The sequence below is a fragment of the Erythrolamprus reginae genome, chromosome 2 (genome assembly GCF_031021105.1).
Source record: "Erythrolamprus reginae isolate rEryReg1 chromosome 2, rEryReg1.hap1, whole genome shotgun sequence".
Lineage (NCBI taxonomy): Eukaryota > Metazoa > Chordata > Lepidosauria > Squamata > Dipsadidae > Erythrolamprus > Erythrolamprus reginae.
Genome location: NC_091951.1, coordinates 20,019,231 through 20,040,519, shown reverse-complemented (window position 1 = coordinate 20,040,519; position 21,289 = coordinate 20,019,231). Strand labels below are relative to the sequence as shown.

Genomic DNA, 21,289 nt, shown 5'->3' with positions numbered 1-21,289 from the left:
TCGCCTGAGAGTGACAGTCACAGTGATGAGGGGTCAGGGTCGGAACGACAACCAGGGTCAATGCCTGACATGAGTGAATCAGCAATTCCTGTCAGGAATGAATCAGCATTTCCAAGGCTGAGTGACTCAGGGGAAGAGGAGCCGCTTCTGGATGCTAGAGTTCGGAGGGCATGTAAAAGGAATGAATGGTTGGCTAGGAAAAGAGTCACTCATAAGTAGTGCTGCTGGGTAATTGGGTCACACCTTCACACTATTTAAGGGTGAGGCATGCAGAAAGACATCGTTCATTGTGTAATCATCTCATCTTGACTCTTCCATTCGGTTTCGATTTTAAAAGGGCACATTCTTGCCTTTGCTAATGAGCTTTGGTCCTCCAGTTACTTTCTGAGAACTTCGTCTGAAAACACTGGCTACAGCTGGTAATTGTTACTGTGTTGTTATTATTATTATTATTATTATTATTATTATTATTATTTATTAGATTTGCTCTGGGACTTTAGCCAACTGATAGCACTTTGCTAGCTTTGCTTCTCTCTCTGAAAAGACTATTAAAAGACTTTTACAATATTGGGACTTTTGTAAATATCAAATCCTTTTATTAATAAGGACCATTTGTATGCATCTAATTATTGGGGCCGGCACCAGGATAAAACACTCCTGCTCAATTTATTCAGAAGAACAGAGTTGGGAAGGATTAATGTTAGAGAGCAGGGTGACATTTTTACATCGCTCGCTCTCTCTCTTTCCCAGTCCTCCCTTGCTTTCAGAGATCGTCCTGACCCATCTGCAAAAAGATTACAGTGCCCTACCTTGCAGGGTTGTTGGTTCCACTCAAGCATGCAATACTTAGGAGGCAAACCCCATGGTTTGTAGGCAAACCTATTTTTAGAGCAATTTTCAAACCAATTCGTGAAGCACTTTCGGAGATTTTAGATCATGAACAAATGAACATTTACATTTTTGAACCCCCTGCTCAATTTATTCAGAGTAACAGAGTTGGAAAGGAGCCTGGACGTTTTCTAGCCCAACCCCCTGCTCATTTATTATTAAGAATTAGAATTGAAAGGAACCTTCGAGGTCTTGTAGTCTAACCGCCTGCTCAATTAGAGCGACCTACCTCGCAGGGTTTTTGGTTCCACCCAAGTAAGCAATACTTAGGAGGCAATCCAATCCATGGTTCCTTTATGTTCTGAGAATTTTCTGTGTCAATTGTCAGCAGCCAATTGCGCCTCCTATGTTTGTCACCAGTCTCCATGCCAAGCAACCAAGCAACCAGCCAATAAAAACGCGGCTGCTGTTTTTCACCAGCCAATCCTGTTTTTCACCACCCTTTACCTGTCACAAGTGTGACATTTATATAATATAGGTATATATAAAAGGGGCTGTGATCGAATGCAACGCTGTGTCGAAATTTCAAAGCAATCGGTGAATAACTTTCCGAGATTTGATGTCCCGAACAAACATACATTTACATTTTTTTATTAATATAGATTATTATTACTAAAAGAGCGTACCCTGGAGTGTGCCCTCAGCCCCATCAAACCTCTTTCATTCTTTATTTATTATTATTATTTTATTTATTATTTTGACTTCTATGCCGCCTAATCCCTTGGGACTCAGGGCGGCCTTTTTTTGCACTTCTCCCTTTCTTGCACAAGCATTTCCTGGGGACACATCCACCCCTCCTACCACAGAGACGGGGAAAAGACTCTGTTGTAATTTACGGAATTCAAGTGGCTTTTATTATTCTCCGTTCCTTCGTCCCTCCCTCATCTGGAGTACTTCAGAGGGACCTGGATCCCAACGTCTAACGCGGGAAAGGCTGGCTGAGGATGATGGGATTTACAGTCAGGTTTGGAAATGCTTTTAAGAGGAAGCAAAGCTCTTCATGTGGCATTATATAGGGCGAATTCTGTGCCGGTCCCCTAAAAATGTATAACCTGAAGCTGTTTATTTTCCCGTCCCAACCCCGGCAGGCATCTGGGGAGAGTTAAAACCCTCTGGCAAAATAGGCTGCAAAAAAACGAAGCCGGAAGTCTGTCATTGCCCTTCATAGAGAATCTGATGTTTGAGCAGTGCTGCCTTCGGATCGAAACACTTCCCATGTTCGGTGTGCATGTAGGACCGCTGGTTTCGGTGGATGAGCTGGTGCCTGGTCAACTTATCCCTCCGAGAGAAATTTCTCCCACATTCGGGACACTTGAAAGGTTTTTCTCCCGTGTGGATTTTTTGATGACACATCAAGTGGACTCTCTGACGAAAACACTTCCCGCACTGGGGACATTCGTAGGGTTTCTCCCCCGTGTGAATCCGCTGGTGCCTCAGCAGAGGTTCTCGCGACGTGAAGCACTTCCCGCAAGCCAGGCATTCGTGCAGCTTCTCGCCCGTGTGGATCTTCTGGTGCTTGGTCAACGTCTGTCTGTGCCGGAACGATTTCCCGCACTGGCCACACCGATGGCGCCTCCCTTCCGTCTGCATGCCTTGGTCCCTCTTTACGGCTTTCCTGGTTTTACCGTTTTTCTCGTCCTTCGGGCGTTCGCGAGGCCCCTCCTCCGGGTGACTTTTCGGGTACACCGTCAAATCATTTCCCAGGCCGAAGTCTTTCCTTGCCTCTAAGGGTTCGGCTACTTGCTCGGCTGAACGGATCCTCTGGTGTTTACCCAAGTAACATTTATGCTGGATCGTTTCCTCCAAAGAAGGAAGTGGACGGGGTTTCCCTTGCACCTCCACGAATCCTGATCTGTAACAGCATTTCTGTCCTGGCTTCAGCGGCAGGGCCTTTCCCGCTTCTGCCTGCACGGTGGGGTCCTTCCCAACGGCTGTTGTGAGATCTTCTGAGAGGTCTCCCCATTCGTTCTTCCCCTTTGTTGCTGTCTTATCCACTTGGAATTCCCACCTCAGTCCATGAACATTAGAAGGGGCGGGAAACATCCACTGGGCATTGTCCGCTAAAGCCCTGGGCGTTTCTTCCAGTGCAGTCTCTCCGCGCTGAGAATTTTCCATCTTGATCCAACCTCGCCTGTCACCTGAAGAGAGAAGAAAGAGGTTCTGTGTTAGCAAAAACTTCAGAAGAGAAGGATTTAGGGCAGTGATGGCGAACCTATGACACGCGTGTCAGCACTGACACGCGTAGCCATTTTAGGTGACACGCGCAGCGGTCCCCAAACTACGGCCCGCTGAGGCCATTTACCCGGCCCCCGGCAACGTACGAGATTTTTTTACCATAAGCTCCCGAATCTCCCCTCCACTCTGCTGCTGAGCGTCTGGCGGCGGCAAGGAAGAAAGCCAGGGGGCGGGGAGGAAAGCACCCTATGGCAGAGCAGCAGCAGTTCCTCTCCCTGAAGGCGAGAAAGACCGCTTTCCTCCCCGCCCCCTGGCTTTCCTCCTCCTCCTCCTCCAGACGCTTAGCTGCAGACCGTCTTGGTCCCTCCAGTGCCGCTTTTTTGCTTCTTCGCCACCCCGCGGGAAGCCTGGAAGCCCTACAAGAGCGGCTGGAGGGGGCCGTAAGCAAGCCATCAGGACCCCCGCGCACTAACTTGTTGACGACCATGCCGTCCCGGATCGCGGGGAGGGGAGCTCTTCTCCTGCCAAGCGACGGCGAGGCCCTCCCAATGGTTGCCCGCCCAGGCCCTGCACTTGGAGCCGGGGCGACGGGCCTAGCCTCAGCTTACTTGGCCCTGACACGGCCGAAGCGTGGGGCGGAGTAGGCGGCTGCTGCTTCAGGCCCGCCCCCGAGCTGAGCTTCCTTTGGCTTCCTTCGAGGCAAAGTTGCAAAGCTCACCTGCTGCCTCGAAGGAAGCCAAAGGAAGCTCAGCTCAATGAGGATCGGCTGTTGGTCTCTTCAAGCTGCTGCCGCCCACTGTGGAGATCCCTTCGCCCGAACAGAGGTGGCGGCGGCGGGTTCAAGGGATCAACAGCCAGTCCTTTTCGGGGCTGCGTTGTTGCAGCGTCTGAGGCCGCCGCTGCCTCTGCCTCCAGGCGAAGGGATCTCTGCAGTGGGCGACAGCGGCAGCTTTAAGGGACCAACAGCCGGTCCTTTTCGGGGCTGCGTTGTTGCAGCCTCCGAGGCCGCCCACCAAGGAGATCCCTTCGCCTGGAGGCGGAGGCAGCGGCGGCCTCAGACGCTGCAACAACGCAGCCCCAAAAAGGACCGGCTGTTGGTCCCTTGAACCTGCCGCCGCCGCCTCTGTTCAGGCAAAGGGATCTCCGCAGTGGGCGGCAGCAGCTTGAAGAGACCAACAGCCGATCCTCATTGAGCTGAGCTTCCTTTGGCTTCCTTCGAGGCAGCAGGTGAGCTTTGCAGCTTTGCCTCGAAGGAAGCCAAAGGAAGCTCAGCTCGGGGGCGGGCCTGAAGCAGCCACCGCCTACTCCACCCCGCGCTTCGGCTGCACTGGGCAGCTCTAGCGGGTGCGGGGCAGCAGGGCAAGCCATGAAGATGGCACAGCCAAACGTGGGTCGAGCGGGAGGGCACTGAGTAGTAGCCATGGGGCGGCGGTGGGGTGGTTGGCTGCAAGGTACCAGCGGCGGCTGTATGTGTTGCAGGACGCTGTACATTGCTGCGCTGGGCATGGGGCTGGCACCTCCGTCCCAACCCAGCCAGCGGGCCAGTGCCAGCAATGTCCTGCGACCCGACGTCAGTGCCACCGTCTTGAAGCTCCTGCTTGCAGCCGATTGCCCTGCAGCGTGTTGCAGGGCAGAAAAAAAAAGAAGAGAGGAAGGAAGAGAGAAGAGAGAGAGAAAGCAAGAGAGAGGGAGAGAAAACAGAAGTGGTTGGGAGGGAATGTGAGAGAGAAAAATGAGAAAATGATGGAGGGAAAGAACGAAGGAGAGGGAAACAAAACAAATTAGAAAGAAGGAAAAAAAGGGAGAGGGAAGAGAGAAGTGGAAAGGAGGGAAGGGGGGAGGGGGGGAGGGAAAGAAGGAGAAATGGAGGGAAAAGGAAGGAAGGAAAGGAAGAAGAAATGGAGGGAACAAGGAAGGAAGAATGAAATGAATGGAGGGGCGGAGGAAGGAAGGAAGAGATAAATATAAAGGGGGAGAGGGAGAGGGAGGGGAAGAGGGGAAGGAAAGAAAAGAGAGAAAGAGAAAAAAGTGGAAGGAAGAGAGAAGGAAAGAAAGGAACAGAGAGAGTGAGAGAGAGCAAGAAAGAAAGAGTGAGAGAGGAAGGAAGAGAGTGAGAGTGTTTTTTTTTCAAGGTGACACACCACCCGAGTTATGCTCGGTTTTTTGGCGAATTTTGACACACCAAGCTCAAAAGGTTGCCCATCACTGATTTAGGGGCATAGTTCCCTCTAAGCTGAGCAGTGAGCAATCGCTCACTTAAAAATCATCATCAACTCAGAGTTTTCCAAACCTGCCCAGAAGCTGAGAGGGAAAGAGTGAGAGGGAAGGAGAGAGAGAGGAAGAGAGGAAGAGAGAGAAACAGATAGAAAAAAGAGAGGAAGGAAAAAAAGAAAAAGAATGGGAGTAAGGAAGAAAGAAAGAAAATCAAAATCTAGTTTGAAACTAGCTCAACTATTTAAGTGGCATTTTGATATTGATAGAGTTGCCCTATTATGAGCTCACTGTTATAGACACACAGTACAGTATTTTATTTTGAAATTCTCTGAGGCAAAACAGGGTGGGTTTTTTATTTATTTGTTTGTTTGTTTGTTTATTTGTTCATTTATTTATTATTTCTGTGCCGCCCAGTCCCAAAGGGACTGCCGCTCAGACACTATACTTTTCCGCCCACCCCCCAAACAAATTAGAGGGAACACTGTTTAGGAGTAGTGATTTCTGACAGTAACAGGTCCAAAGATGGGCTACAAGAATGGTGGAAGGTCTTAAGCATAAAACGTATCAGGAAAGACTTAATGAACTCAATCTGTATAGTCTGGAGGACAGAAGGAAAAGGGGGACATGATCGAAACATTTAAATATGTTAAAGGGTTAAATAAGGTCCAGGAGGGAAGTGTTTTTAATAGGAAAGTGAACACAAGAACAAGGGGACACAATCTGAAGTTAGTTGGGGGAAAGATCAAAAGCAACGTGAGAAAATATTATTTTACTGAAAGAGTAGTAGATCCTTGGAACAAACTTCCAGCAGACGTAGTTCATAAATCCACAGTAACTGAATTTAAACATGCCTGGGATAAACATATATCCATCCTAAGATAAAATACAGAAAATAGTATAAGGGCAAACTAGATGGATCATGAGGTCTTTTTCTGCCGTCAGTCTTCTATGTTTCTATAATGTCTACAATCAGTACTGGGTTCTGTTCTGCCAGCTTCTAGTACAAGCCTCCAATGAAAAGGAAATTGGTTCAAAACAGACACACACACGCAGTAGAATTCCAGTGAATGTTTTTATTGCAACAAAAGAGAAGCAAAACTCCGTTTTAGAATTCATAGAAACATAGAAACATAGAAGTCTGACGGCAGAAAAAGACCTCATGGTCCATCTAATCTGCCCTTATACTATTTTCTGTATTTTATCTTAAGATGGATATATGTTTATCCCATTCAAAGGGATTTCTTGAATAAACAAGGCAGTAATGGATTACAGTCCGATAACAAGGCAAGCAATAAATCAGCAATAAAGCAGTACTGTGTAGTTCGGCACAAATACTGTTTGTTCCAGACGTGGCAAAAATTTACAAGGATTTCTTTTCTTAAACTCCGTAATTCCCAACAACTACGATCAGATAAACTCCACGCTGCTAAGCCCGCACGCTGCCAATATAACAGCTGCTATAATTACGTGAGCCCCACCCAACCACAGGTGGATTCTCTATCGCCTGTAATAGTTCTTCAGTTGTTCTCTCCTCTGTATAACTCTACGCATGCGTGGGTCTAGCAATTCATCATCCGAATCTACCGAAGATAATGGAGATTGGCTTCCTGGGCTGTGTGCCAAGCTCCCCTCTTCCAAGTCACCCCCCACCTTCTTCTTCTTCCAAGGAAACTTCACTACCTGACTCTGTCGACAATAAAACAGGCCTATGACATGTTTCCCCTGCCTCCACCTCCACATTCCTTGGGGCAGGAGCTGGGCCAGAGCCAACTACAACAGGTTCCTACCGGTATGGGCCACGCTGTAGCTTCGGTGGGGGAAATGGAGCTGCGTGCACAGCTCTGTGTCGCCGGCAACTTTTGCGCCCGAGTGAGATTTTTGCACATACACGAGAAGCAAAATCTGGTGAGAAAATGCGCGAGAGAGCGAGATTTTGGCGATTTTTTGCTTCTGCGCATGCACAGGAGCAAAACATTCAATGGAATCTCGTTCACCCATCCCCTCGTGAGATTTTGCCTCCTGTGCATGTGCAGAAGCAAAATCTCACACGCGGACGTGCGCCACAATCATGGAACCCCGCGGGAAGTGCACCGGTAGAGGCAGGATCTGGCAACCTTTTGCTGTCTACTACCGTCCAGGTCATGGTTGTCCCAAAGGTGCTTTCTTGGTTTTATTTTTTTTTACTTTCTTATTTTTATTTTCTTTGAAAACGTTTCGAAACAAAATAAGAAAACCGTAGAGGTCCAATAGTCTTTCGAAAAACACTTTTGAGACAAGAAATTTTAATCCTGATGATAATTACCCTATTTTTCGGAGTATAAGACGTACCCTTCCCCCCCTAAAAGAGGGTGGAAATGTCGGTGCATCTTATACACCAAATACAGCCATTTTTGGCCTCCCAAAGCATCCCATTTTTTGTAAAACAGGTGGTTTTTCACAAAAACTGTGTTTTTTCCTTCCCCCAGCCCCCAGAAGCACTCTGCAGATTTCCTAGACACTCTGAGTGCCCCATTGTTTGCAAAAATGGATGAAAAATAGGTCTGTTTTTGCAAAAAATGGGGCACGCAGAGGGTTTGGAAGGCCTGCAGAGTGCTTCTGGGGACTGGGGAAGGCAAAAAGCCCCTGTTTTTGTAATAAAACGGGACACACAGAGGTTTTGCGAGGCTTACTTACTTTATTTATTTATTTAATTTGACTTATATGACGCCCACTCCTACATGACTCAGGGCGGCTCACAACAATGAAACAATACAATAAAAACGTCAAATTCCTTATTTATCGCTTTGAAATCTTGGTGCGTCTTATACACAGGTGCATCTTATAGTCCGAAAAATACGGTATAATTTATTCTACACTTTAAGGGTCCATCTTACGTTGAGGACTCCCTGTACAAACAGCTCCATGGTTTTATGATGGTTTCCTGGATTTATCCTGAATTTCAATAAGTTCCCCTCCCTACCCGCTCTTTGACTCACATCCTTCCTTCTGCAGATCCTCCTCCACTGACGCGTTTATCTGGTCCGTCGTCCTGGAGGTCTCCTCGGGATCGTTTCCGCCATACAAAGAACTTTCCATTTTGATCCAGTTTCTGTTCTTGACACCTGAAGGAATATTTTTAAAAAGGGATATCTTTTTAAGTCTTCGGTTTTGATCACTTCTGTGAGTTCCATTGCTTTGTTCGAACTCGTGTCTTCCTTGGTTGCACGAACGCAGCCATCCGTACTGTTGACATGTCTCGGTATAGCTAGGCTACGAGACCTTCGACATACACCGAGCAGAGAATTTTAACAGAGCGTGGGTATGTGATAAAGCCAAAGAAAACAAAGACACAGATTTAGTTATGCTTAATAAGTACTATTTACATATAGACAAAAGATAGAAACAATTCCATAACAAGCACTAAGCAAATACAATAAAATACGCACGAAGCTAGGCAAAGTAAAAATGACCGAGCAGAAATGTGCGTCGCAGCGTCATTTGAGGGAAGGAGTACTGGCGCCCTCTAATGACGAACCAGCCTAGAATATTTAACAGTTAAAGTGACAGTACAGTTTTACAGTGGCAACTGTAACATTTAAAGTGACAGTACAAGTTTACAGTGGCAAACCCTAACAAACATGTACCCTATACTAAAATGTACGGATGTCAATGAGCTCAAAAGCACCTACCCAAACAATCCGCGTTGCCGTTCTCCTCCTGCAGGACTTGCCAGAATATGGTCCGTTGACCCGGCTGGATCAGACCCTGCTCCATCGTCTGCAGAGGAGCTCCTGTCTCTTGGAGGCTCATTGATCCCTACAAGCAAGGATACAAGCCATCAACTTAACTTGATGGAACGGATGAAGAGATGACATGCTAACCTAGAGCAGTGTTTCCCAACCTTGGCAACTTAAAGATATCTGGACTTCAACTCCCAGAATTCCCCAGCCAGCATTCGCTGGCTGGGGAATTCTGGGAGTTGAAGTCCAGATATCTTCAAGTTGTCAAGGTTGGGGAACACTGACCTAGAGAATGGGGAAGGCATGAGTGAGCCATCACCCTTCATGGCACCGGACCAGATTATCTCAGGGACCGCCTTCCGCTGCATGAATCCTAGCGACCAGTTAGGTCCCACAGAGTGGGTTTCTCCGGGTCCCGTCAACCAAACAATGTCGCTTGGCGGGATCCAGGGGAAGAGCCTTCTCTCTGGCGGCCCCGGCCCTCTGGAACCAACTCCCCACAGAGATTGGAATTGCCCCCACCCTCCTTGCCTTTCGTAAACTCCTTAAAACCCACCTCTGCCGCCAAGCATGGGGGAATTGAGATACTCTTTCCCCTAGGCCTCTACAACTTTATGTATGGTATGTCTGTACATATGTTTGGTTTTATAATAAGGGTTTTTAACTGTTTTAATATTGGATTATTATTATATGCTGTTTTATTGCTGTTGTTAGCCGCCCCGAGTCTGCGGAGAGGGGCGGCATACAAATCCAATAGATAGATAGATAGATAGATAGATAGATAGATAGATAGATAGATAGATAGATAGATAGATAGATAGATGACAGGCAGAAAGACAGACAGACAGATAGATAATGCAGACATAAACATAGTGATAGATGATAGACAGAGAGAAAGAGATTGATGAGAGAGAGAGAGAGAGAAGGGCAGAGAGGCAGAAAAATATCACCTACCTCAATTTGTTCAGCTTCACTCATATCTGGTCCTTCCAGAGAAAACGAACTAGCATGACTTGGGCATTTAATTCCACTGTCTGCAAAGGGTGGAAGGGGATTTTAGAAAGCAAAATCAGACATCCTATTCGTTCCTTAGTTGACTAGATAGGAAACACTACCACTCGAGCTGCACACAACCTGTACAGCGTTCCAAGTAGCATCCGAGAAATAAATCAGAGTCTAAGGCTTCGCCTTCTTCAGAGTTCCAATTTATTAACAGGGCCAGGTTAGCACAACTGGAGAAACCTGAATCTAAAGTCACGAGGGTATCCCCACCTGGGTTAGAGTTCATCTCCGGAACCGCCTGCTACCGCACGAATCCCAGCGACTGATAAGGTCTCACAGAGTTGGCCTTCTCCGGGTCCCGTCGACTAAACAATGTCGTTTGGCGGGCCCCAGGGGAAGAGCCTTCTCTGTGGCGGCCCCGGCCCTCTGGAACCAACTCCCCCCCCGGAGATTAGAACTGCCCCCATCCTCCCTGTCTTTCGTAAACTACTCAAGACTCATTTATACCTCCAGGCATGGGGGAGTTGAGATAGCTCTTCCCCCTAGGCCATTACAAGTTATGCATGATATGTTTATGTGTATGTTTGGTTTTATAATAAGGGTTTTTAGTTGTTTTTTATTATTGGATTGTACATGTTGTGTTTATTATTGTTGTTAGCCTGCGGAGAAGGGCGGCATACAAATCCAATTAATAATAATAATAATAATAATAATAATAATAATAATAATTATTATTATTATTATTATTATTATTATTATCTCCTCCTACACAAGTCCATCGCTTGAACCATACGTCTTCTGCCAGCGTATCCTGAAACCCCCAGCAACTTGGTCAAAGTGTATAAAATCATGCACGGGATAGAAAAGGGGGATAGAGAAAAATTCTTCTCTCTATCACGCAATACCAGGACGAGGGGCCACTCCCTAAAGCTCATAGGTAAGAAAGCGAGGACAAACAAAGGGAAATATCTCTTCACTCAGAGGGTCGTTGGTTTGTGGAATTCACTTCCAGAAGAGGTCGTGACAGCTGTCAGCCTTGATAGCTTCAAGGCAGGATTAGACAGATTCAAGGATGCCAAGTGTATCGGTGATTATTGAAACAGACGTCCATGTGCCGCCTCTATGTTGGTTGAGGCAGGCAGGATTCCCTTGAGTACCGTTTCTTGGTATTTCAAGAGATAGGGAGGGTCTTGCCTTCTCTTTCTACTCAAGATCCCTATGTACAATTGGTGGGCCACTGTGTGACACAGAATGCCGGACTCGATGGGCTTTGGCCTGATTCAGCATGGCTCTTCTTAAGTTCTTATGTTCAACTTCCGGCCAGATGCTGAACAAAGGCTGACCTTGAGAACCTAAAAGGAATGTGTCACGCATGCAGCCACCCTCCATCCTCCCCAAGTTCCCACAGCAAGAAACATTCTAAAGCATTTAAGTGTGGCAGGCCAGAGGCTTCAATAAAAAATGGCTTTGGCCTGAAACCTAGCTTGTACGCAACCAAGATCTGTTGCATATGCAACTGGCCATCCCTATGTCCATCCGTCCCCCCACCAGTCCCCAAGCATTGTTGTCTGGGGAGTTGAAATCCCCCCATCTTACAGTTGCCGCGATTGAGAGACGCTCGTCCAAAGGCCTCCACTTGGGACTCCTTACCTAGCAAGCTGGGATCCCGGCTACTGTTCAGCTTGCCATCTTTGTAGATCTGCCCGCTTCCAGGGTTCAAGTTCTCTTCCTCCTCCCCTTCCAGAGGACCCAGGCACACCTCCTGCAGCGATCGGAGAAACGAGCAACAACAAAACCACATTAAAAAAGAAAGAAAAGGCAATGGACTTCCTGCATCACTGAATCCTCAAATTTCTTGACTCCCATCTTTTTAAGGCATGGGGGTCAAAATTTCATTGAGGGCCACCTCAGGGTTGTGTTTGACCTGTGGGGGGCAGGGGCAGTAATGGGCTCCTAAGGGTAAGGTCCAGGTACGCAGAATCGGTAGAAATTTTTTTCTCTTTTTCCCCTTCTGGGCTCCAGACACCAGCAACCCAGGATTCCTGACGAACTGCTATCATATACTCTTCCAAACCCGCATGCTGCTATTTATAGCAGCAGCCCTAATTACTGGAGCCCCACAGGTGGCCTCATTTTCTCTTGTAATAATCCTTCAGTTGTTGTCTCCTATGCATCACTCTACGTCGTTTGGCGGGGCCTAGGGGAAGAGCCTTCTCTGTGGGGGGCCCGGCCCTCTAGAATCAGGTCCCCCCCAGAGATTGGCCTTGCCTCCACCCTCTTCGCCTTCTGCAAGAGTCTTAAGACTCACTTATGCCGCCAGGCATGGGGTGATTACATCTCAGCCCCCTGGCCGACGAAAGGTTATGTATGGTGGTTGTTCAAATGGGTATGATTGATTTTTTTTAATACAGCTAACGATTTTAGAGTACAGTAGTTTATTTAATTTTACTTAATTGGATTTAGTGCATTGTATCGTATTGTTGTGAGCTGTTGTGAGCCGCCCCGAGTCTTGGGAGAGGGGAGGCATACAAATCTAATAAATTGTTGTTGTTGTTGTTGTTATTATTATTATTATTATTATTATTATTATTATTATATCATCCTGTGTATAATTCGACTGTGTGCTTGTTTTTTATATATTGGGGTTTCTTTTGGATTTTTTAACCTAAAACTGTAGTTTAGATTGCTAAATATTAGATTTGTTACTATGTACTGTTTTTTACCATTGTTGTGAGCCGCCCCGATCTACGGAGAGGGGCGGCATATAAATCCAATAAATCTAATCTAATCTAATCTATTATTATATGTTGTAAGCCGCCCCGAGTCTCCAGAGAGGGGTGGCATATAAATCCAATAAATATAAATATATAATATATTTTGTTTTATCCTTGTACGCCGCCCTGAGTCCGTCAGGAGAAGGGTGGCCTATAAATTGAATGAATGGATGGATGGATGGATGGATAGATGGATGGATGAATGAATGAATGAATGAATGAATAAATGGGAGAAACTGAATTGGCTTATAAACTGCAGGCTCCTCTTAATAACAGTAATGATTCACTTAACAACCTTTAAAAAAAAAAAGAAATCTGTAAAACAGAAAACAACTTAGTTACTGTAACAGTGTGTTCGTCTAGCGATGGAAAATTTGTTTAGCGATGGAAAATCTGGGCTCATTTGCAGTCGTTAAGTCGAGGACTGATCATGAATCCAACTCCGCGTCGTTAAAAACATTCCATATGCCTGCTAGTTTGCAGGTACTACCCCCCACTCTTTTTCTCTCTTTTCTTTCTTTCTCCTTCTTTCCTTTCCTCCTTCTTTTCTTTTCTATCTCACCTCCAACTACCTTTCCTTTCCACGTCACCCTTGGGCTATTAAATACTACAGTTATAAGATTATCCAAATAAGAATATTGAATATAAAACAATTACATATAGACAAATATTTGGAATGTATATACAACAATATATATAAGCTGCTGTATAAAAATATTGTTTACCCCATCCCCCTCCTACTTCTCTTTTTTGTATTGCCATCCCCCCTTTCCCTGTTTTTTTTATAACCTAATAAAGTATATTTTTAAACATTTAAAAAAAAAAAACGAAAACTGACCTGCCATTTTCTGGTTTCGTCCTCCTGCTGGTTCAACAGGAAGTCCTCCACCAGGGCCACCGCTTGGGAACAGGTGTCCGCTCCTCCTGCCCGGATCCAGCTCTGGAGGTCCGATGGGAGGCTGGCCAGGAACTGTTCCAGGATCAGCAGCTCCAGGATCTGCTCCTTGGTGCGTCTCTCTGGCCTCAGCCACTGGTGGCAAAGCTCCCGGAGTTGGCTGTGGATCCTCCGGGGATCTCCCACTTCCCGGCAGCAGAATTGCCTGAAGTATTGGCGTCGCGCCTCCATCTTGATGGCTTCCTCTCGCAAGATGGCCGCCTTCACTTTCGCGTAGTCGTCCCGGTCTCCGTGTTCCAAGCTTTGGAAAGCCTCCTCGGCTTCGCCACTCAAAGCGGGGAGGAGGCGGGCCACCCACTCTCCTCTGGGCCAATGGCAGGCTTGGCCCACCTGCTCGAAGGAGGCCAAGAAGGCCTTGGGGTCCTCCCAGGGGGAGGCCTCTGAAGGAACAGGATTCCCCGCCCCGGTTTGACCGGGCTGAAGTGTCCTGAGGAACTCTTGCCACTGGGTTTCCCAGCGCTGTTGCATCACCTTGCAAGTGTCCCTTTGGCCCACTTGAGGTCCGGCCCCTTGTAAACCATCTGCCGTATATTCCAGCCGAACAGCACAGCTCAAGTTTTCAACATCTTCCGGTCCATGGCGATGGGACCTGGCGAGTCCTTGCCTTCCTTGTTTCATCTCTTTTCCGCTTTGGTCAAGCGTGGCAAACCGAGATTTTGTTGTCTGGAAAACAAGATGGTAGCAACAGCAATAGCATTTAGACTTATATTATTATTGTTATTATTGTTATTATTGTTATTATTATTATTATTATAGAAACATAGAAACATAGAAGTCTGACGGCAGAAAAAGACCTCATGGTCCATCTAGTCTGCCCTTATACCACCTTCTGTATTTTATCTCAGGATGGATATATGTTTATCCCAGGCATGTTTAAATTCAGTTACTGTGGATTTATCCACCACGTCTGCTGGAAGTTTGTTCCAAGGATCTACTACTCTTTCAGTAAAATAATATTTTCTCATGTTGCTTTTGATCTTTCCCCCAACTAACCTCAGATTGTGTCCCCTTGTTCTTGTGTTCACTTTCCTATTAAAAATACTTCCCTCCTGGACCTTATTTAACCCTTTAATATATTTAAATGTTTCGATCATGTGCCCCCTTTTCCTTCTGTCCTCCAGACTATACAGATTGAGTTCATTAAGTCTTTCCTGATACGTTTTATGCTTAAGACCTTCCACCATTCTTGTAGCCCGTCTTTGGACCTGTTCAATTTTGTCAATATCTTTTTGTAGATGAGGTCTCCAGAACTGAACACAGTACAGTAATACCTCATGATACGAATTTAATTGGTGCAAGGAGGAGGTTCGTAAGATGAAAGGTTCGTAAGACGAAACATTGTTTCCCATAGGAAACAATGTAAAGTCAATTAATCCGTGCAACCAAAAAAACGGCTTTCGGCGACTGCTGGGAAGCCGCGCGGCTGTTTTAAAAGGTGACAGCCGGCCTGGGGGGCTTGCCAGCACCCCCCCGAACCCGGGTTCGGGGTTCGGGGGTGTGCTGGCAAGCCCCCCAGGCCGGCTGTGAAATTTTAAAACACCCGCGCCGCTTCCCAGCTGTCTCCTGAAGCCGAAGGCTAAAGCCGAACTTCTGCGTTCGGCTTCGGGAGACAGCTGGGAAGCGGCGCGGGTGTTTTAAAAGGTCGCAGCCGGCCTGGGGGGCTTCCCAGCAACCTCCCGAACCGAACCCGGGGTTCAGCAAAATTTTGCCTCTTCTTACGAACTTTGTTCGAGTTACGAACCGGCGTTCGGGAGGCTTCTGGGAAGCCCCGCCGCCTGGCTGTCACCTTTTAAAACAGCCGTGCGGCTTCCCAGCAGTCTCCGAACGCCGGTTCGTAACTCGAAAAAAGTTCGTAAGAAGAGGCAAAATTTTTCTGAACCCCAGGTTCATATCACGAGTTGTTCGTAAGACGAGGGGTTCGTATCTTGAGGTACCACTGTATTCCAAATGTGGCCTCACCAGCATTCTATATAGCGGGATCATAATCTCCCTCTTCCTGCTTGTTATACCTCTAGCTATGCAGCCAAGCATCCTATTATTATTATTATTAATTATTATTATTATTATTATTATTATTATTAATTAGATTTGTATGCCGCCCCTTTCCGTAGACTTGGGGCGGCTCACAGCAATGATGAAAACAATATATAATGACATATCTAATAGTTAAACTCTAAAATAACAATAATACATTTGAAAAGTCTAAAAAATAAGAAACCCCAATATATAAAACCATACATGCAGTCATATCATACACAGAAAACTACATAGGCAGGGGGAGATGTTTCAGTTCCTCTTCATAGTGGTTTTACAGCCTTCTCTAAGCAGTTTACACAATCAGCCTATTGCCCCCAACAATCTGGGTCCTCATCTTACCCACCTCGGAAGGATGGACGGCTGAGTCAACCTTGAGCCGGTGGTGAGATTTGAACTGCTGAACTACAGGTAGCAGTTAGTTGAAGTAGCCTGTAGTGCTGCACTCTAACCACTGCGCCACCCCAGCTCTGCCCTCTTCGGTAGGCAGATGGGTTCACTTTTGGTCTACTGAATGGTGGTGGAGAGCTAGCTAGGCCTACAGCAGTGTTTCCCAACCTTGGCAACTTGAAGAGATCTGGACTTCAACTCCCCGAATTCCCCAGCCAGCGAATGCTGGCTGGGGAATTCTGGGAGTTGAAGTCCTGATCTCTTCAAGTTGCCAAGGTTGGGAAACACTGGCCTAGAGGTCGCCTTCTTGACTTTCCACCCACAATTGGAGCTTCAAAGTTTCCATCGCTATGCAAGTTGGTTGTTAAGTGAGGTTTGTCCCATTTTACAATTTTGTTCACGAGACCACGGGGATGCTGCAACATAGAGACATAGAAGACTGACGGCAGAAAAAGACCTCATGGTCCATCTAGTCTGCCCTTATACTATTTCCTGTATGTTATCTTACAATCGATATATGTTTATCCCAGGCATGTTTAAATTCAGATACTGTGGATTTACCAACCACGTCTGCTGGAAGTTTGTTCCAAGGATCTACTACTCTTTCAGTGAAATATTTTCTCACGTTGCTTTTGATCTTTCCCCCAACTAACTTCAGATTGTGTCCCCTTGTTCTTGTGTTCACTTTCCTATTAAAAACACTTCCCTCCTGAACCTTATTGAACCCTTTAACATATTTAAATGTTTCGATCATGTCCCTCTTTTCCCTTCTGTCCTCCAGACTATACAGATTTAGTTCATTAAGTCTTTCCTGATACGTTTTATGCTTAAACGGATCAGGATCATCATCATCATCTTAACCACTGTGTTTCCATTGCAGGATGAAGGCCTCTTCTGTATGTTTCCAATCTATACGATCCTGAGCTTTCTTTTGCCAATTGGGCCTGCAATACTTGTTATACACAATCCATTACGGTTTGGTACCATAGCTCACTTCAAACAACTAAGATGCAACACCATCCGGCTTTGGTTATTACCATTGCAGTCTGCAAACCATGACTGGCCGAAAGGTTTGCAGCACTGTTTATCAGATCCCTTTCTTTCTTTCTTTCTTTCTTTCTTTCTTTCTTTCTTTCACTTTCTCTTTTTTCTTTCTTACTTATTCTTTCTTTTTTCTTTCTTTTCCTCTTTCTCTTTTTTCTTTCTTTCTCTTCTTTCTCTCTCTCTTTCCTTCCTTGCTCTTTCCTTCCTTTTCTTTTTCTTCCTTCATTCCCTTTTTTCCTTTGTTCCTCTCCTTTTCCCTCCTTCCGTCTCTTCCTTTCCCCCCCTTTTTCTTGCTTCCTTCCCTTTTCCCTTTCCTTTTTCCTCCTTCCTTTTTCCTTTCCTCTTTTTCCTTCCTTCCTTTCCTCATCTCTCTCTCTCTCTCTCTCATCTACCTACCTACCTACCAGTAATCTATGAGGTTTATCCGGAACGTAAGGTTACAAGGCATGTAGCTCTCTGGGGAAATGTTCGCGGGGGTAGTTGGTATTACTATCGTGTAGCAAGAAGCCAGCGGAAGAGAACGAGCAGTGCCAATGGTCAGTAGGTCATCAACTGGTGTTGTGGTGAAGGTTAGAGATGAGCATTCTCACTCCATTTCCCTCCAAGTGCGAAGTGCGCGCTGTAATACGCTACCTGAATGCTAAGGCAGTGTTTCCCAACCTTGGCAATTTAAAGATATCTGGACTTCAACTCCCAGAATTCCCCAGCCAGCAAATGCTGGCTGGGGAATTCTTGGAGTTGAAGTCCAGATATCTTCAAGTTGCCAAGGTTGGGAAACACTGTGCTAGGGGCATGAACACTGGTGCGATGGGTGCCCAACATTTGCGCATGAGAGGTGCCCAAGATTTATCTCGCCGATTGCTGAGTTTTGAATTTGATGATTAGGGGACTAGAGGCTAAAACATACGGAAAAACGGTTGCAGGAACTGGGTATGTCTAGTTTAAGGAAGAGAAGAACTAAGGGTGACATGATAGCAGCCTTCCAATATCTCAGTGGTTGCTACGAAGAACAGGGAGTCAACCTATTCTCCAAAGCACCTGAGGGTAGGACAAGAAGCAATGGGTGGAAACTAAACAAGGAGAGAAGCAACCTAGAACTAAGGGGACATTTCCTAACAGTTAGTACTATTAATCTATTAAACTATTGATCCGTGGAACAACTTGGCACCAGAAGTTATGAATGCTCCAACACTGGAAGTTTTAAAGAAGATGTTGGATAACCATTTGTCTGAAATAGTGTAGGGTTTCCTGCCTAAGCAAAGGGTTGGACTAGACCAGTGTTTCCCAACCTTGGCAACTTGAAGATATTTGAACTTCAACTCCCAGAATTCCCCATCCAGCATTCGCTAGCTGGGGAATACTGGGAGTTGAAGTCCAAATACCTTCAAGTTGCCAAGGTTGGGAAACACTGGACTAGACGACCTCCAAGGTCCCTTCCAACTCTGTTATTATTATTTATTTATTTGATTTGTATGCCGCCCCTCTCCGCAGACTCGGGCCGGCTCACAGCAACAACAAAACAATGTACAACAAATCCTAATAATTAAAAAAACACTAAAAACCCCATTATTAAAAGCAGACATACACACAACCATACCATGCATAAACTGTATAGTCCCGGGGTGAGATGTCTCAATTCCCCCTTGCCTGACGGCAGAGATGGGTTTTAAGGAGTTTGCGAAAGGCAAGGAGGGTGGGGGCAGTTCTAATCTCCGGGGGGAGCTGGTTCCAGAGGGTCGTGGCCGCCACAGAGAAGGCTCTTCCCCTGGGTCCCGGAGAAGGCCAACTATTATTATTAAATATTATTAGACAGTAATAGCAACTTCCCCCCCAAAAAAACTTTCCTCACAGAGAGCTACGTCTTGTAACTTTACTTGCCGGACCACCCTCGTTAGATTCAACATCTCTGTCTCTCTCCATCATCATCTTACTGTTCCACGCATTTATTTATTTATCGACTCATTAATTCCGAGGTTTTTTTTTAAAGCCAGCCAACGCCAGCTGACTTTCTGGCCACCCACCAAACAGGAAGGAGGCACAGAACTCAACCCCGCAAACGCGGCCAAAGCTGGGCACAAAGTTTGGCCACTTGCCGCTGCCCCGGCCGGGCTCCTCCGTCCGACGGGAGCGACCTAAGGAGCGGTGGCGGCGGTTGAGAGCCACATGAGGTTCCGAGTGGCCCCGGGGAGCCCACCGACCGTACCGGAAGCGTCGGAGGCGGGGGCGGCGTGCGGAAGGCGCCCCGGCTGCTCTTGCGGGAAGGGAAGGCGGCGGGTGGAACTCGCGGGGCGGCCGGCTGCCTCCTGAGCGGGGCGGCGGGAACGGAGGTCGGCGGCTCTCTGCGGCGCGCCAGGCCCGGCGGCTCCGTCCGCTCCCTCAGCGCTTCAATGGCGGCGGCGGCGGGGAGATGATGCGCGGCCGCCCTCTCCTGGCCGGATGGACGGAGCGGAGGAAGGACGCGGAGGAAGGCAGCCGGGACCAGCTGGAGGCTCCAGGCGGAAGGGAGACGCGCCGGATAGCGCTTTGAGGAAGCAGGTTGCTTCGACGCGCCCCGCCCCGCTCGGCTGCTGAGGAGCTCTCGGAGGTGGGCTGAGCCTCAAGTGGGCCTCTGAAGGGAGCCAGCCTCCCCTTCCTCCCTCTCTCCCTCCTCTCCTTCTTTCCGCCCCCCTTTCTTCCTCCTCCCTCTCTACCCACTTTTCCTCCTTTCTTCCTCCCCTCCTTTCCTTCTTTCCTCCTGCCTCCCTCCCTCCCTTTTCCTTCCTTCTTTCCTGCCTCCCTCCTTTTTCTCCTTTCCTCTCTCCATTTCCTTCCTTCTCTTCCCTTTCTGTTCCTCCCTCTCTCTCCTTCCTTCCTCCTCTCTACCTCTTCTCCCTCACCTCTTGCCTCCCTCCCTTTTCCTTCCTTCTTTTATGCCTCCCTCTCCCTCCTTTTTCTCCTTTCCTCTTCCCTTTCTGTTCCTCCCTCCCCCTTCCTCCCTCTCCCTCCTTTTCTCTCTATTTCCTTCCTTCTGTCTTTCCTTTGTTCCTTCTTCCCTCCCTTCCTCTCCTTCCTTCCTTTCCTGCCTCCCTCTCTTCCTCCTTTTCCTCTCCATTTCCTTCCTTCTTTCTCTCCCCTTTCTGTTGCTTCCTCCCTCTCTTCCCCTCCTTCCTTCCTTCCGTCCTTCTTTCCTCCTGCCTCCCTCTCCTTTTCCTCCTTTCCTTTCCTTCTTTCTCTCCCTTCTTTTTTAAAAAAAATATTTTATTAATTTTCCAAAAAACAAAGATGACAAACATAACATACAACATTTAGTGGAGCTACAGTCGCTCCGCTCAAAGTAGAAGTCATCATCATAGTAATGGGGAAAAAATTCTTCTACAAAATATATATATAAACGTATAAGATAAAAATATCAATTTTAATATAATAAATCTAAATATATATCAAAATTTGTAAATATATATGTAAGAAACAGAAGTTTTAAGAGAAGAAAGAAGAATTTAGGTTTATTTTAGTAAATAATTGCCCTCTAACACAGTTCTACTAAATTCAATTCAAAATAATATAACAACACTTATCTCTTTTTCCTTGTTTCCCACCTTTCTGCCCTTTCTCTCCCCTTTCTTTCTGTTCCTTCCTTCCCCCCTCTACTTTTTCCTCCTTTCCACTCTCCTTTCCATCCATCCATCCATCTCTTTCTCTCTGTCTGTCTGTCTACCCATCTATGAGAGTCATTAAAGGATGCCTTTCACGGAAGACATTTTAAGGATGACGAGATGATTCGCACAGTGCAGAAATGGCTTCATGACCAAACAAGGAACTGTACCAACAGGTCATACACACCCGTGTGTCTCGCTGAAGGAAGGCCATAGAATGGGACAGAGATTACGCAGAAAAATAGGGAGTGTAGAAGAAACATCATGTTTTCTTGCGTTCAATAAATAATTGTTAAAGAAAAAAATGTGGTGCATTACTTTCTGGGCGACCCTCATATTTATCTGTCCTCTATCTAATCATCTCTATCGATTTATCTATCCATCCCATCTATATACAGTATCTATCCATCTATCTATCCATCCATCCATCGCATTTTATTTATTGGCTTATTCATTCAGATG

General features: G+C 46.6%; 1 protein-coding gene across 2 annotated transcripts; it reads right to left on the bottom strand.

Moving 5' to 3' along the window:
• Window positions 1-1,463: 1,463 nt before the first annotated feature.
• LOC139159813 (zinc finger protein with KRAB and SCAN domains 1-like) lies at window positions 1,464-19,839 on the bottom strand. 2 transcript variants are annotated; one of them, XM_070737214.1, is made up of 7 exons: window positions 19,399-19,839; window positions 13,611-14,390; window positions 11,649-11,760; window positions 9,951-10,030; window positions 8,946-9,072; window positions 8,253-8,378; window positions 1,464-3,026 (listed from the first exon to the last, which is right to left on the bottom strand). In XM_070737214.1, the coding sequence occupies exons 2-7, from the start codon at window positions 14,343-14,345 to the stop codon at window positions 2,041-2,043; spliced, it is 2,166 nt and encodes a 721-aa protein (XP_070593315.1). In that variant the 5' UTR covers window positions 14,346-14,390; window positions 19,399-19,839; the 3' UTR covers window positions 1,464-2,040. The 2 variants fall into 2 exon arrangements, with proteins under 2 accessions (XP_070593315.1, XP_070593316.1); XM_070737215.1 differs by lacking the exon at window positions 19,399-19,839 and adding an exon at window positions 16,108-16,126.
• Window positions 19,840-21,289: the final 1,450 nt, after the last annotated feature.